This window comes from Debaryomyces fabryi (assembly GCF_001447935.2).
Source record: "Debaryomyces fabryi strain CBS 789 chromosome Unknown contig00040, whole genome shotgun sequence".
NCBI lineage: Eukaryota > Fungi > Ascomycota > Pichiomycetes > Serinales > Debaryomycetaceae > Debaryomyces > Debaryomyces fabryi.
The window spans coordinates 59,635-73,172 of record NW_015385466.1 but is presented as its reverse complement, the minus strand read 5'-3'; the positions used below and the strand labels follow the sequence as shown (position 1 = coordinate 73,172).

At 35.1% G+C, this 13,538-nt stretch overlaps 6 protein-coding genes across 6 annotated transcripts; 3 read left to right on the top strand and 3 right to left on the bottom strand.

Moving 5' to 3' along the window:
* Positions 1 to 581: 581 nt before the first annotated feature.
* Positions 582 to 929, top strand: AC631_02368 (uncharacterized protein; the record flags this gene model as incomplete). Its single annotated transcript, XM_015611198.1, has 1 exon — positions 582 to 929. One exon carries the CDS (start codon positions 582 to 584, stop codon positions 927 to 929), a length of 348 nt encoding a protein of 115 aa, XP_015468014.1.
* Positions 930 to 1,016: 87 nt separating this feature from the next.
* Positions 1,017 to 3,404, bottom strand: AC631_02367 (uncharacterized protein; the record flags this gene model as incomplete). Its single annotated transcript, XM_015611197.1, has 1 exon — positions 1,017 to 3,404. One exon carries the CDS (start codon positions 3,402 to 3,404, stop codon positions 1,017 to 1,019), a length of 2,388 nt encoding a protein of 795 aa, XP_015468013.1.
* A 196-nt stretch (positions 3,405 to 3,600) lies between these two features.
* Positions 3,601 to 5,751, top strand: AC631_02366 (uncharacterized protein; the record flags this gene model as incomplete). The annotated part of the gene is made up of 1 exon (XM_015611196.1): positions 3,601 to 5,751. The coding sequence occupies one exon, from the start codon at positions 3,601 to 3,603 to the stop codon at positions 5,749 to 5,751; it is 2,151 nt and encodes a 716-aa protein (XP_015468012.1).
* Positions 5,752 to 5,938: 187 nt separating this feature from the next.
* On the top strand, positions 5,939 to 7,789 carry MSC7 (meiotic recombination directing protein; the record flags this gene model as incomplete). Its single annotated transcript, XM_015611195.1, has 1 exon — positions 5,939 to 7,789. The coding sequence occupies one exon, from the start codon at positions 5,939 to 5,941 to the stop codon at positions 7,787 to 7,789; it is 1,851 nt and encodes a 616-aa protein (XP_015468011.1).
* Positions 7,790 to 7,971: 182 nt separating this feature from the next.
* VMA10 (H(+)-transporting V1 sector ATPase subunit G) lies at positions 7,972 to 8,313 on the bottom strand (the record flags this gene model as incomplete). Its single annotated transcript, XM_015611194.1, has 1 exon — positions 7,972 to 8,313. One exon carries the CDS (start codon positions 8,311 to 8,313, stop codon positions 7,972 to 7,974), a length of 342 nt encoding a protein of 113 aa, XP_015468010.1.
* A 213-nt stretch (positions 8,314 to 8,526) lies between these two features.
* Positions 8,527 to 13,377, bottom strand: SWR1 (chromatin-remodeling protein; the record flags this gene model as incomplete). The annotated part of the gene is made up of 1 exon (XM_015611193.1): positions 8,527 to 13,377. The coding sequence occupies one exon, from the start codon at positions 13,375 to 13,377 to the stop codon at positions 8,527 to 8,529; it is 4,851 nt and encodes a 1,616-aa protein (XP_015468009.1).
* Positions 13,378 to 13,538: the final 161 nt, after the last annotated feature.

Genomic DNA, 13,538 nt, shown 5'->3' with positions numbered 1-13,538 from the left:
TATTAATGCAACTTATCCTATGAATAAAAATCACCAATCATAGTACATGTATGCTCGCGCGATGATATAATAAGTGTCATCATGCTTGGGTTGCTGCATCACGTACACTCTCGTCACATTCCAATTGAGTTTATGCTGAAGCCATATTTAGTGCGGTCAGCACTTCAATGCCCAATGGAGTATACGCAAGAGGTTACGATTCTCCATCAGATCAGTAACTCCCGAACCGTTGACAATTCATATTATTGGACTGTAGCTCTTCGTCGATTCTCTCTAGTTAGAATAACCAATTGAACCAACATCCGTCAATGGCAATAAAATGCCTTTGGTTGTGCCACCTTAATAACGATATGGCAATTCTGCTCCGTATTCTTGGATGAGTTGGTTACGTAATCACGACACAGAACATACAATCACGCTTTGCAGCAATAGCAAGTAATTAATACATAGTGGTGATTTACCCGTCGATTTAATTTTGCTATGGTCAATTGTTCAATGGTATAAATAGCTACGTATTTACTATTAAATTGTAAAATCAATTATTAAGAACAATTAGTTTAGAAAAATAGATTAAGAACAAAATGGCAGGATCCGGACCACATAGAATCTTTTACAAAGGTGATGAAGCTGATTTCGTTATCTTCATTGAAGACACTAGCTTAGTTGAAAAGTATAAGAAGGGTGATACCACAATCCCATTGATTGATATTGTGGGAATTTACAAGGTTTTCATCAATAGGCAAGGTGGTAACGAAGGTGTATTAGATGAAGCATCCAAGCAAGAATTGAATCTGCAATTCGGCAAATCTGATATTGATGAAATCATCAAGAAAATCTTGAAAGAGGGATCTGATAAGAGCGGAACTCATTTAGGTAGAGGAGGCGCATCCACAAATGACTCAATTGGTGCTGGATTTGTCAATCACTAAATCAACTAATTCTAATGGCAAAATATAGCATTAATGTTTAACGAGTATATACAATCTGGTTTACCAATAAAAGAGAGTTATTATTAATCAATCTGTAGTCATCTTTATCGAGCTAGACCTGGAGATTTGAAACAATCCTAGAACTGCATTCTTAAACTTATATGATTTTGAATTAATTCGCTTAATTTCCGAGTCGGGGGTATCACAAGTGGTTTTGTCTGTCTCGATTGTCACTGCAGCTTTCAATTTTCTTGAGTCTTGTACAAGCTTTGAAAATTCTTCATGGCTTTGTTCTATATTATCTTGAGTCTGTAATCTTAATGAATTGATACCCTCACTGAAGCTATGAGAAGTCCTTAGTCCGCGAAAGGACCCCATGCCCATTTTTAACAGGGACCAACTGGAGCTTTTTTTTATCGTTGGCTTATTCTTATTTCCTTGAATTTTGGGAAATATTAAAGGTAATTCTTTACTCCACATAGATGCTAAGTTCAACTCTGCGGTAGCTCGTTCTATTTTAGTGATTACTATCAAAATTGTATGCGAATATGCTTGAGGATAAAACATAGGCTGATTTCCTTCTTCGATTAGAACATATTTGTTTTGCTTAGTTTCTTGGGAGATAGGGAATTCAATCATGACGTTTAAAGATATAGGAGTTTTAAAGTAACAATAATCTTTGAACTTCCGATAGGTTGATACTTTTAAGAGTGAAACATCGTATGGAATTATGCATTCTGGATACAATATTATTAATTTGGCGCCATCTGTGGAAGTATAACCCAATTTAAAAGGCCCATTGACATGATTGATTAATGTATCGAGATTATCGCGCCATATCTCTTGTTCTGTCTTATTAATGGAAATTATCAAAATTTCGTACTGGCAAAACTGATGCTCAAATAATACCTTCATAGTATGTGGGTATTTTGAGTAAAGACCTCCATCACACTCTTTGGGGTCGCTGAAAAGGTTGCAAACAGACAAAGGTATGATGAATTTAATAACATTTTTCACATTCTTCCTAATGGAAATATCGCTCATGATGAGATGACTTTTATATAAGAATACTCCCATTGTGCCTGACTTTTCATTATCATTTTCGACCCAAACTACTGTTAATGATCCGATCAACAAGCATCTGCCAAAGAACTCCAGTGATAACCCAATCCCAAAGGAAGTACCATCAAAGTTCAATAAATTATTAATTCTATTGCTGTTGTCATTCATTATAAATCCTCTTGAATTATCATTCAAGTCACTTAGCTTGGATTTAACTAAGTTGCAGTACATATAAATGGAACTGTTTGTTCCGCTGTATTTCAATAATGATTCAATAATTAGTCTATACTTGGCGACTCTAGAAATGGGTTTTTGCACTAATGACATGAAAGACAAATCCATCCTTTTAGAGATGGGTTGTGTTGCTTCTAAGTAGTTTTTCCAGCCTTTAACCCATGCTTGGTTGGACTCTTTCTTGTATTTAGAATTCATATACTTAGAATCCTTCATTATTTTCAACACACTTTCATAAACATTGCAATATTCTTCATATATGGGAACATTAATTCCAATGTCAAATATATTCTTTGCAACTTCTGTAGCAATATAGACTATTGAGTTTTCACTGTCATGACTTCGAGGATATAATGATCTCAATTGTTGTAACATATTCGTGTGACTTTCTATTAATATAGATAAAAGATTCTTAATAATAATTAATGGTAACCCACATCTATAGCTGTTGTCGCTAACTAAGGGTTCTAAATAGTAATTGAGTAGCAAAGTTAAAGAAACAACGTAATTCTCCTCACTCTCAAGCAACTCTTCTAATACTTTTTGCAACTTATATTTCTGGGTATTATTTGGCTTGTCTTGAGGAGAAAATGCCAATACAGGTATAGGTGAAATATAATCTGAAGTGGTTAGTGCGTATGTACTCTCTTGGGGCGATAAAACCTGTTCATTCCTGCTGTAATCGGAGTCTTCCAGAAGTCTTGTTAAAGAATTTCTCTCGTCTGTATGCGAGTCTGCAACCCAAAATTTGTTTACTTCGTTTAATTCAACTCTTCGATTTTTGTCTTCCATTATCCAAAAAGCATCTTTCGGAAATGTAAAAGGTGATTTAGAATTGGTTAATGTTGTAGTATTATGAAGATTTAAAACTTTATTTCGAACTCTTTTTTTAACCTGAATATTATCTATATTTGTACTTTTTTCATGAAATTTTGGAACTTGCGAAAACTCACAATCACCGTCCAGTGAAAACTTTGATATACTGGATGATCCTAACAGTTCTGTCTTTGCATCTTTGACAATGTCAATCATACTTAGCTTCTCAATATTAGAAATTGGTTCTGATCTAGTTCTAGGAAGATGCGGATGAGAACTATTCCGTATTATATCGAACTTTGTTGGAGCTTTAATGAATGGGTTTAGTGTTTCAACAGAAGAGTTGCTTCTGCTAGAATACATGCTGTACATTTACCTATGCTTTTTCTTGATTAATATCGTATTATCTATAGTAACAAGATTTGTATGTGCTTGAAATAATTTGCATCCACAAAAATAAGCTATTGCTTCTAAAAATTAAATGCAGTACTTATGAAAAACCTATCTGGATACAAAGTAATCCAAAATATTATAAGGCTTTGAAAAAGATATACCAATTATGAGTTCGAGGGCATTGAAAAGATTAGAAAAGCAAAGAAACGAAAGCTTATCGAATCTCGCCAGTGATTCCCAAGAAGTTTCAGAGAGTGAGGAAAGTGAATATGAGTCCAGACCAAAAACGGCTTTCAATGCATTTGCGTTATTGAATGACAACGATGAGAGTGAACAAGAGGAAGAGGAAGAGGAAGAGGCTATAGAAAAAGATGATAAAGAAGAAAGAAAAGAAGAACCTAAGTCTTCTTTGCCACCTAAGAAATCGAAATCCAGTAAAAAGAAGAAAAAGAACAAGAAGCCTGCTAAAAAGCCTTTAGATAGTGATGAGGAATTGGATCAAATATTGATAGAAGCAAAAAAGAAGGACGAAGAAAAGGCTAGAAAGTCTAAGGGCCCTTCTACTATTAGCAAAGATGTCGATGAAGATGAGTATGATTTTGAAGCTGAATATGATGAAATCTTGGAACCGGCACCAAATTATGATTCAAATTTTAAGCAGTTCACCACGAATAGATTAAAGCAATCATTACCGTTACTTTCTATAGGATCCATTAGAAATTTAGATCCTGACCACGAGTTTAGGGGTTTATTTGGTAATTTGTCGATGGAAACTATCGATGATGCTAACACAACGACTTCCCTAGCAATTTCTCCAGAAGTATTACAACAATTTAAAAAGCTAGCAAAGCTCACTAGAGGATGGTGTGGAAAGGATCGTAGAGGAGTTCCAGGTACAACCAGGAAATTATTATTGACAAGAATTAGAGACGACTGGTTGCCTACGACACAGAAGCCTATGAGTATGGAGGAATTAAAGTTTAATGAAATTATTAATTATTTAGATTATAAAGAAGATACTGCTGATTTTGAAGACTTGGAATTTAAATTAAAGAAGGAATTATCTTTAGGTGTAAAATATTTCAGATTCAACAAAATAAACACCACACAAGAAAGGGTAGCCAATTCAAGATTCTATGCATCGGTGGTGATGACACCGGACCCCGAATCATTAATGCATTTATTACAACAGTATCCTTATCATGCAGAGACATTACTACAGGTTGCGATGGTTTTGTTGAGGCAAGGAAGTGACAAATCAACAAGCAATGCTTTGATTGAAAAGTGTCTCTTCGTTTTTGATAGAACCTTCCATAAGAACTTTCATGAATTGTTAAGTGAAAGTAAAACTGGATTGGTACGTTTGCCATATGAATCATTTTTGAACAGACAATTTTATCTATGTTTGTTTAGATACATTATGAATTTGGGAGAACGATCAACTTTTATGACCGCTCTTTCATATTGTAAGCTTTTGTTGTCATTATCTCCAGCAGAAGATCCGTTAGGAGTTCGGTATTTCTTGGATCATTATTCAATTATGAGTGAGGAATATGAATATTTGATAAAATTCTCCAAATCTCCTCTTGCTACTACATACGAAAAATGGTTGACTCCTGGGTTAGCATTTTCTACGGTGTTAGCATATTTGAATTTGGATGATTTTGAAAATGCTAAATCTCAGTTGAAAGTTGCATACCAAAGATATCCATATGTCGCCTATAAATTGCTAGAACTAATCGGTTTATCTCACGACATACCAATCAAGGAACACGAGATTCCAATTAATGATGAAATACTATTGGCTGCTGAGACTTATTTGGTTAGAGCTGGAATAATGTGGAATGATCAATCTAAGAGGGAATTTTTACACGACGAATTGATCAGATTGTTTAAAGAAGAGAAATTAAACTCGTCAAAGGGATCCTTAGCTTCCTCGATATATGGCCTTTTTTCAAGTTTTCAAAAACCGGATACCCCAAATAAAGAGATACCATTTAATTTGATTAGATTTGCAATATTATCCGGCGAGAATAAAATTATGGCTAAAGTTCCTGAATCTGTTTGGGCAAGAGAAGATGTTTATGAATATGATATATTACCGCCCCAAAATAATACAGTTAAATATAATGAGTTTACTGGCGTCAATACTAAGCAAGACCAGGTTGTTGATTCGTTATTGACCTACGTGGACCAGAATGTTATTGGTTCAATCATACAAAATCAAACCGAAGAAGATGATTTCGCCGAGGTTTTGAGACAATTACAATTACAAGAAACTCAACAAGTTCAACCTGAAGATGTCGACCAAGACTAGTTTCTTTTTTACGTTTTAGTTTATAGCGTCATAACTATATAGTGGAATAAACTAAAATTGGCCTGCAAGATTGCTCGAATATTTTTGGAGCCGCGAAGTTCCAACAATCGAACAATTGAAGAAAGTTTCGATGAAAATTCGGACTGAAGAATAGTAACTATTAGAGTTTCAAAAGTTATAGCCGATAATGATAGCTATTGACCTTAAATTCGAAGAATGGCAATGGCAATATCAGATATCTACAACATTCTTTATATTTGTAATTTTACCAACACTATATTACATATATGCGAAATATATATCTACTAGACCCAATAAATACAATAAGCTTGAGGAACCATTAAAAATAGAAATCCCAATACCAGATGAAGCAAAAGCCCATTGGAAAGGTAAGAGATTATATCCACCAAATCTTTCAGTAAGAATACCAAACGAACCAAACAAAATCCAAAGTTACTGCCCAGCCACTAGTCAATATTTAGGTACATTTACCGCTACAACGAAGGAAGAAATGAACCAACAAATTATCAAGGCTAAAGCGGCACAGAAGACATGGGCAAAATCACCATTTAGTTTAAGAAGACAGCTTTTAAGGACTCTTAGTAGATTTATCATTGACCATCAAGAAGATATTGCTCGAGTTGCATGTCGTGATAGTGGAAAGACTAAATTGGATGCTCTGATGGGAGAAATTATGGTTACCTTAGAAAAATTGAATTGGATTATTGCAAATGGCGAAAAAGCATTGAAACCCTCCCAGCGTCCAGGTCCTTCGAACTTGCTAATTGGGTTAATGAAGAACGGTGAAGTTAGGTATGAACCATTGGGGGTTGTTGCTGCTTTAATTTCATGGAACTATCCGTTTCACAACTTAATGGGGCCAGTGATTGCTTCTTTATTTACTGGTAATGCAATTGTTATTAAATGCTCAGAACAAGTATTGTGGTCATCCACTTGGTTTGTGGATTTGGTAAAAACGGTCTTGAAGCTGCTAAATATAAGCGAGGACTTAATACAGTTATGCTGCTGCTATCCTGAAGATGCTGACTATTTGACATCTCATCCTGGATTATCTCATATTACTTTTATCGGATCAAAGAATGTTGCTCATAAGGTCGTAGAGTCAGCTGCTAAGGAACTCACCCCTTGTGTTGTTGAATTAGGAGGAAAGGATTCCTTGATTGTTTTAGATGATGTAGTCGATTTAAAAGCCTTATCATCTGTTATTATGAGAGGTACGTTTCAAAGTGTTGGCCAAAATTGTATTGGTATTGAACGAGTGATTTGTTTACCGAAATCATATGAGACTTTAGTTGAAATATTATCAGAAAGAATTAAGCATTTACGTCTCGGGTCAGATATAGATCAACTCGATGAAATAGATTTGGGAGCAATGATATCCGACAATAGATTCCAACATTTAGAGGATTTAATTTCGGATGCAGTCAGCAAGGGGGCTCGTTTGATTCATGGAGGAAAACCTTATCAGCATCCAAACTATCCTCAAGGCCATTATTTTGAACCGACACTATTGGTTGATGTTGACAAGTCTATGAAAATATTTCAAGAAGAAGTATTTGGCCCAATTCTAACGATGATTAAGGCTACTGATGCGGATGAAGCAGTTGCCATATCAAACGCAACTGAGTTTGGTCTTGGAAACTCTATATTTGGCAAAAACTTTCAACAATGTAATGAAATTGCCAATAAATTGGAGAGTGGTAATGTTGCGATTAATGATTTTGCTACATATTATGTAGCACAATTACCATTTGGAGGTATTAAGAAATCAGGCTACGGTAAGTTTGGAGGCGAAGAAGGTCTTACAGGATTATGTGTAGCCAAGTCCATTGTAATGGATAAACCCATATTGAGAATGTTGGGAATCGCTACGAGTATCCCACCTGAAATCGACTATCCTATTAACAGCGATAAGAAAGCTTGGGGATTTGTCAGTGCATTAAATACAGCTGGGTATGACAATAGATCATGGGAAATTATTAAAGCATTTAAAAAATTAGCCAAAGGTGGCGCTTAAACACTTGGCTTAATATCTGTATACTTGAAATTAATAAAATCTGTGTATATTAACTAAACGTAAAATAGAAGTAAAAGTAAATTTCTACCATGCTTTGAGGTGGAAACCAAAAACAATTGAGTGAACTAAACAAACAAAATAGTCAAGTACCAAATATTTTATGACATCCTGATTCAATGCGTTCATTTGGCTGCGTTGATGTGTATTTCAGGAGTTGGATTGATAGCAGCATCAACTATTAATTTCACAACAGAGTTTTTCTTTTCGTCGAATTTGCTCTTTATAGCTGCTAATTCACTTTCAACTTGAGCATCAGCATCCTTATCAATAGATTCATTCAAACCTTCATGTTCTTTCTCGTAATTTTTTAATTCAGTCTCCTTTTGTTTCTTGTACTCGTCAATTTCACTTTGTGCGTCAGCCTTAGCTGTCTTCAAACGATTAGTTCTATACTTTCTAGCCTCATTGACAATTTCGGCAGCGTCCTTTTCAGTTTTTAACAAAGCTTGAATACCAGATGACATATTATTACTTAAATTAATTCAATTGCTTCAGCATACGAGTAAATTCATACTTATTCGAATATATGAATGAAAGATTGAGGATAGAAGATTGTAACTTACACGACTTTTCATATAATATACCTACAGATTTGAAATTACTAGTAAGTCATTAATATTCTATTATACAATTGGTAATGTCTATAAAAATATTGTATTTACAGCGATATGACACTATCAGTCCCAATAATAACCGTTAGCGATAAATCTTAACATGTATTCATCGACATGGTTAACCCCATCTTCGTAATCCACATCTTCTAAGCCATCTGTCTTACTGTTAATCTTTACTGTAGAATCAATACCCCCAGGGCCAGTAGCATCTGGGCCAGGTGTCTGGGACGGAGTTGCCGTGTTAGTGGCAGCCTTTGATTCCTCGTCGAAGTCTTCATCGTCAATAGCCACTTCCTTCATAGCTGCGTTTGCGGCTACTCTATCATCTTCATCTTCAGCTTGAGCCAATACGTTTTCCACGTTACCATAGGTTGATTCAAGTGGCTTGTCGGGAATATCTGCTACTTCCGCATCATTGACCAAATCTTTAACCGAGAATTTACCAAAGTAATCAGTCGTGAATTCACCTTCTTGGATAACCACATTGTCCAATTGTCTTTTTTGGTTTGCTTTACGTAAGATATTGGATTCGATAGTGTACTCAGAAACAAATCTGTAAATGTGGACGTCTCTACTCTGACCGATTCTGTGACAACGATCTTGACATTGCTTGTCCATGGCAGGGTTCCAATCAGAGTCGTAGAAAATAACCGTATCCGCACCTGTCAAGTTGATACCTAAACCACCAGATCTGGTAGATAGAATAAAAACTGGAATTTTCGAGTCTCTGTTGAATTTTTCAGTCAAAAGTTGACGGTCTTCAATTTTGGTAGCCCCATCAAGTCTCATATATCTATAACCATGTATGTTTAAGAATTGCTCTAATATATCCAAAACTTTTGTCATCTGTGTAAAGATCAAAGCTCTATGCCCATTAGCAGTCAAGTCTTGCAATAATGTTGCTAACTTTTGCAATTTACCGCAATCGAATTGTAACAATGATTTATCAGGGAATGCAATTGATAGTTTTACTTGGGATTTATGAAATGGATTATCAATATTGCTATTCGCAACTTCATTCATAATTGTACGTTGTGTTGACACAGGAATTATTTGATCCTTCATATCCAATGTAACAACACTTGGCGTGAGTACTGAATATTTTTCTATTATTTCATCCATAACTTCCACTCTTTTGGGTATTGAAAGAGCAATTTCATTATAAGCATCTGTAATTGGTTGTTTTGGCTGAGTTGCCGTTTGAATAAACTTGATAATAGATTCACCAAGTAGAGGAATTCTGTCACATCTCAAGCTATTCAAATATGAAGCATGTCTGAGATTATCTCTAATACCCACTTGCTCATTTGTTTTAATAAATTTATAATATTCCAAAAAGTTGTCCAAATTTGGTTCATCGTACTTCGATGCTGATATTAATTCGTTCAATTTATCGGCTTGTTTATCTAATTCTTTGGAAGATTTCAATTTACTGATGGAACGAGATGTAAAATAATTGGACTGATCAATGCTTGTAATATCCAAATTTAAAGTCTTGAAAGAAATCTGCTCCTTGAAACTATCATCATTTAAGTATTTCCTCACAGTCGAATCAGTAGATGAAAATGAGTTTGCTACACATCTGGGCATAGCAAGGGATGTAACTATTGGTCGAACCTCAAATAAATCAGGATGATTACAGACTTTTCTCAACTGCATCAAACAATTGATGATGGACAAAAAATTTCCTGAAGCTAACGTTTCTTTGGTCTGAGCTCTAGACATAAAGTCATCATATAGGTATCTTTGCCTCTTAGAGAGACGACAATAGACAATGTGCTCATATTTACCTGGCATTTGCTTTTCAACATCTTTTTTTAAACGCCGTAATAAATAAGGTCTTAACACTTGGTGTAGCCTGGCTACAGTGTTTTTTGTTTCTTCATCCATCCTTTGGGTAGCTTTATCATTCTCGTCAATTACATCTGAACTAGTCCCATCTGACGTCTTCTCTAATATTTTATCAACAGGCCTTCCAAACCAAGTTTGAAAATCTTCCAAATTTGCAAACCCATCAGGCATAGCCTGATTGACTTTCGAAGACGGCATTAAAAAGTATAATAAAGACCACAATTCCATAAGGTTGTTTTGTAATGGAGTACCGGTCAATAATAATCTATTTTCAGTATTAAAATTCAATAAAGCTCTCCAACGAGCAGATCTAAAGTTTTTGATATTATGTGCTTCATCTAAAATCATGTATCTCCATCTTCTCCTTTTAAAAGATTGATGATCATGAACAACTAATTGATATGAAGTGATACATACATGAAACGCATTTGGTTTATTCCACCCTTTTCTTTTTTGAGCTCTTTGTTGTGGAGATCCATAGTACGTTAAAACTTTAAAACCAGGAGCAAATTTCTTGAATTCCATTTCCCAGTTAAGCATAACTGATGTAGGAACAACAATTAAATGGGGCCCCCAAATATGATGCTCTGCAGCCAAATAAGCTAACAATGATATAGTTTGAATAGTTTTACCAAGACCCATTTCATCGGCCAAGATACCATTTGTACCATTATTGTATAAACTTGCTAGCCAATTCAAACCTTGCTTCTGATACGGTCTTAAGGTACCTCTTAACAATGGTGGAAGTGGAACATCCCTTACTTTCGAGCCGTTGATTTCTTCTTCCACAATGTCCAGCTCATTGTCTTTCTCATCTATCTTCGCATCTTCAGAAGATTTAGGTGTTTTTGGCTCATCTTCTTCATCAGTTGTTGACATATTTTCATCGCTCGAAATGTCTCCATCGCTTTCAGCACTTACATCCTCATTGGATTCGTCATCGTCATCCATAGGCCCATTGCCAAGTAGCGCAGCCAAGCCAGTGGATTTTGCAGTGTCCTGGTGTCTTTGATCGGAGCCATCAATATCACTGTCTTCATCACTTTCGCTACTTGAATCATCATCCAAGCTATCATCTGATGCAGATTCCGAACTAATTCCTTCATCTTCTTTAGAAAACTTTTCAATTAGAGCCTTTTGTTCATTAGTGTAATCCATAGAAGCTAAGTTTGAAGAAGAGTTTAAAGGAACAGGTTTGTCACCATACAATGCAACAAGGCCCTTATCAACATCGATATCCTCATCATCACTATCTGATTCTTTGTCGGAAGAATTAGATGAGACAGTTTTTGACGATGGTTCAATAGACTGGTCAATATCTGCATATTTTGCTCTAAGTTCTTCAACAGTCAATTGCATATCATTCTCGTCCATATTTACGTTATCTCTGGTATTTTCAGCCGAATTAGAATTTTCATCTGAGCTGGAACTTAAGTGATCATCAGATTCAGAATCATTATTTTCATTTTCAGTATCTACCTCACTGATATCTCTAGATGACTTATTAAATTGTGCTTCTAATAACTGTGTAGAATGTTCCAACATTTGACTTAAGTGCTCTCTGCCTTTTATTTTTTTCAATTCTTCTTCTTTCTGTAATTGTAAGAAACGATATACTTTACTAGCTTGAATCCATCTCTTCTTGACTGCTTGAACTGCCATTTTACTAATTCTTTTAAGATTCTGTTCTTTTTCCTTTGCTAATCTTTCCTTTTCACCCTTCTTCTTCTTGAAATGCTGTTCTATCATTTGCGCAATTTTTTTTGTTCTTAACTGATGCTGTCTACGCATTTGCAGATGTATTCTTGAAAATGCCATACCGTGACTCAAGAAGTAATCATGATGAGTAGAGTGAATAGTGATACCTTGTGTTTTTGGAATAATAGCTCCATGGGATCTGAATGGATCCACTGCTTGCTTAGTATTCGAGCTGTGTGGTAAGACAGTTTTCCTTCTTTCTATTTTATCCCCATTTAGTTCAAGACGTTTTTCGATGGATGTTTTTTCATATAGCTTCCTTATAAATTGTTCTTGTTGGCTCATGATCCTCTCATATTCCTGTGGTGTATTATTGAAGTCACCAGAATTAGCTTCATCTATTATTGCAGACTTATAATTTGCAAGAAAGGTTTGAATCTTTGTCTGGATGTTTGGTTTAGTATATGTTGTTGTTGAGTTTGATATAAATTGTATTGGGTCTGGGTGATAATCTATAATTTCGCTATCCTTAGAATTTAATGATGATTCGTTATGACTTGGATCAGGAACCCAAGATGGGATATGAGAAGGATGAGTTACTATTGGGGGAGGAATTGAATATTTTACAGCTTTAACTTTATAGTGTGTCCCCACCTCCATATCACTTGTATATTCTTGATCTCGATTATCTTGAGTACTCTCGGCTTCCTGTTTTACAGCTTGCTTCTTCTTAATAGGCTTTTGACTTTCCTTTAAGACCTTAAGGGACTTCAGCGGTGGCGCATGTTTTTTATGAGCCTTCTCTGGGGCCTTATTTGAGTGTTTAATACTTTGTAACAATTCAATTTCAAGATCTCTACTTCTTTTCAATACTTTCTCTTTAAAAGGAAATTTCTCCAAAAGTTTCTGCTCTCTTTCGTTTATTATCTTTTTTTGAAGTCGCAATGGAATATTACTCAAGTCTTGTTCATTAGAATCATCTCCCCAGGTTAACTGATATTTGGGTTCTTTCGAGAATAAATCAAATATTTCAGGCATCTGAGACGTCGAAGAGGCACGAGAAAAATCATCCGGATTCCAATATGCTATTGTTTTATATTCTTTAAGTTGAAATAATTCGTTCACAGATAAATTGAAGTCTGTTATTAACTGTGCCAAATGCTCTTGTGATTCATCGAGTTCATTATCTAGTTTGCGCTTCTTAACATCATTCTTCATCACACCATTCCCATTAGTACTGGGTATTTCTGCCTTTTGCTTTCTTTTCTGAGGTACTTCAAGAACCTTTGCCAGTTCATTAGAAGGTTCTAGTTTCTTAGTAGAAATAACTGAATTATTTCTTCGACGATTTCCGCCTCTTGCCATTTTTTATTAGACAAAGCAGTATGCGATAATTGTTTATAAGACTCGATTGGTTATCCTTTAACACGAAAGATACCTTATAATATATTGACGAACTTTATCAAATCTATTCAGATTCATATATGTTATGATGAATTCGTAGATTATTATTTTATTTTACATCA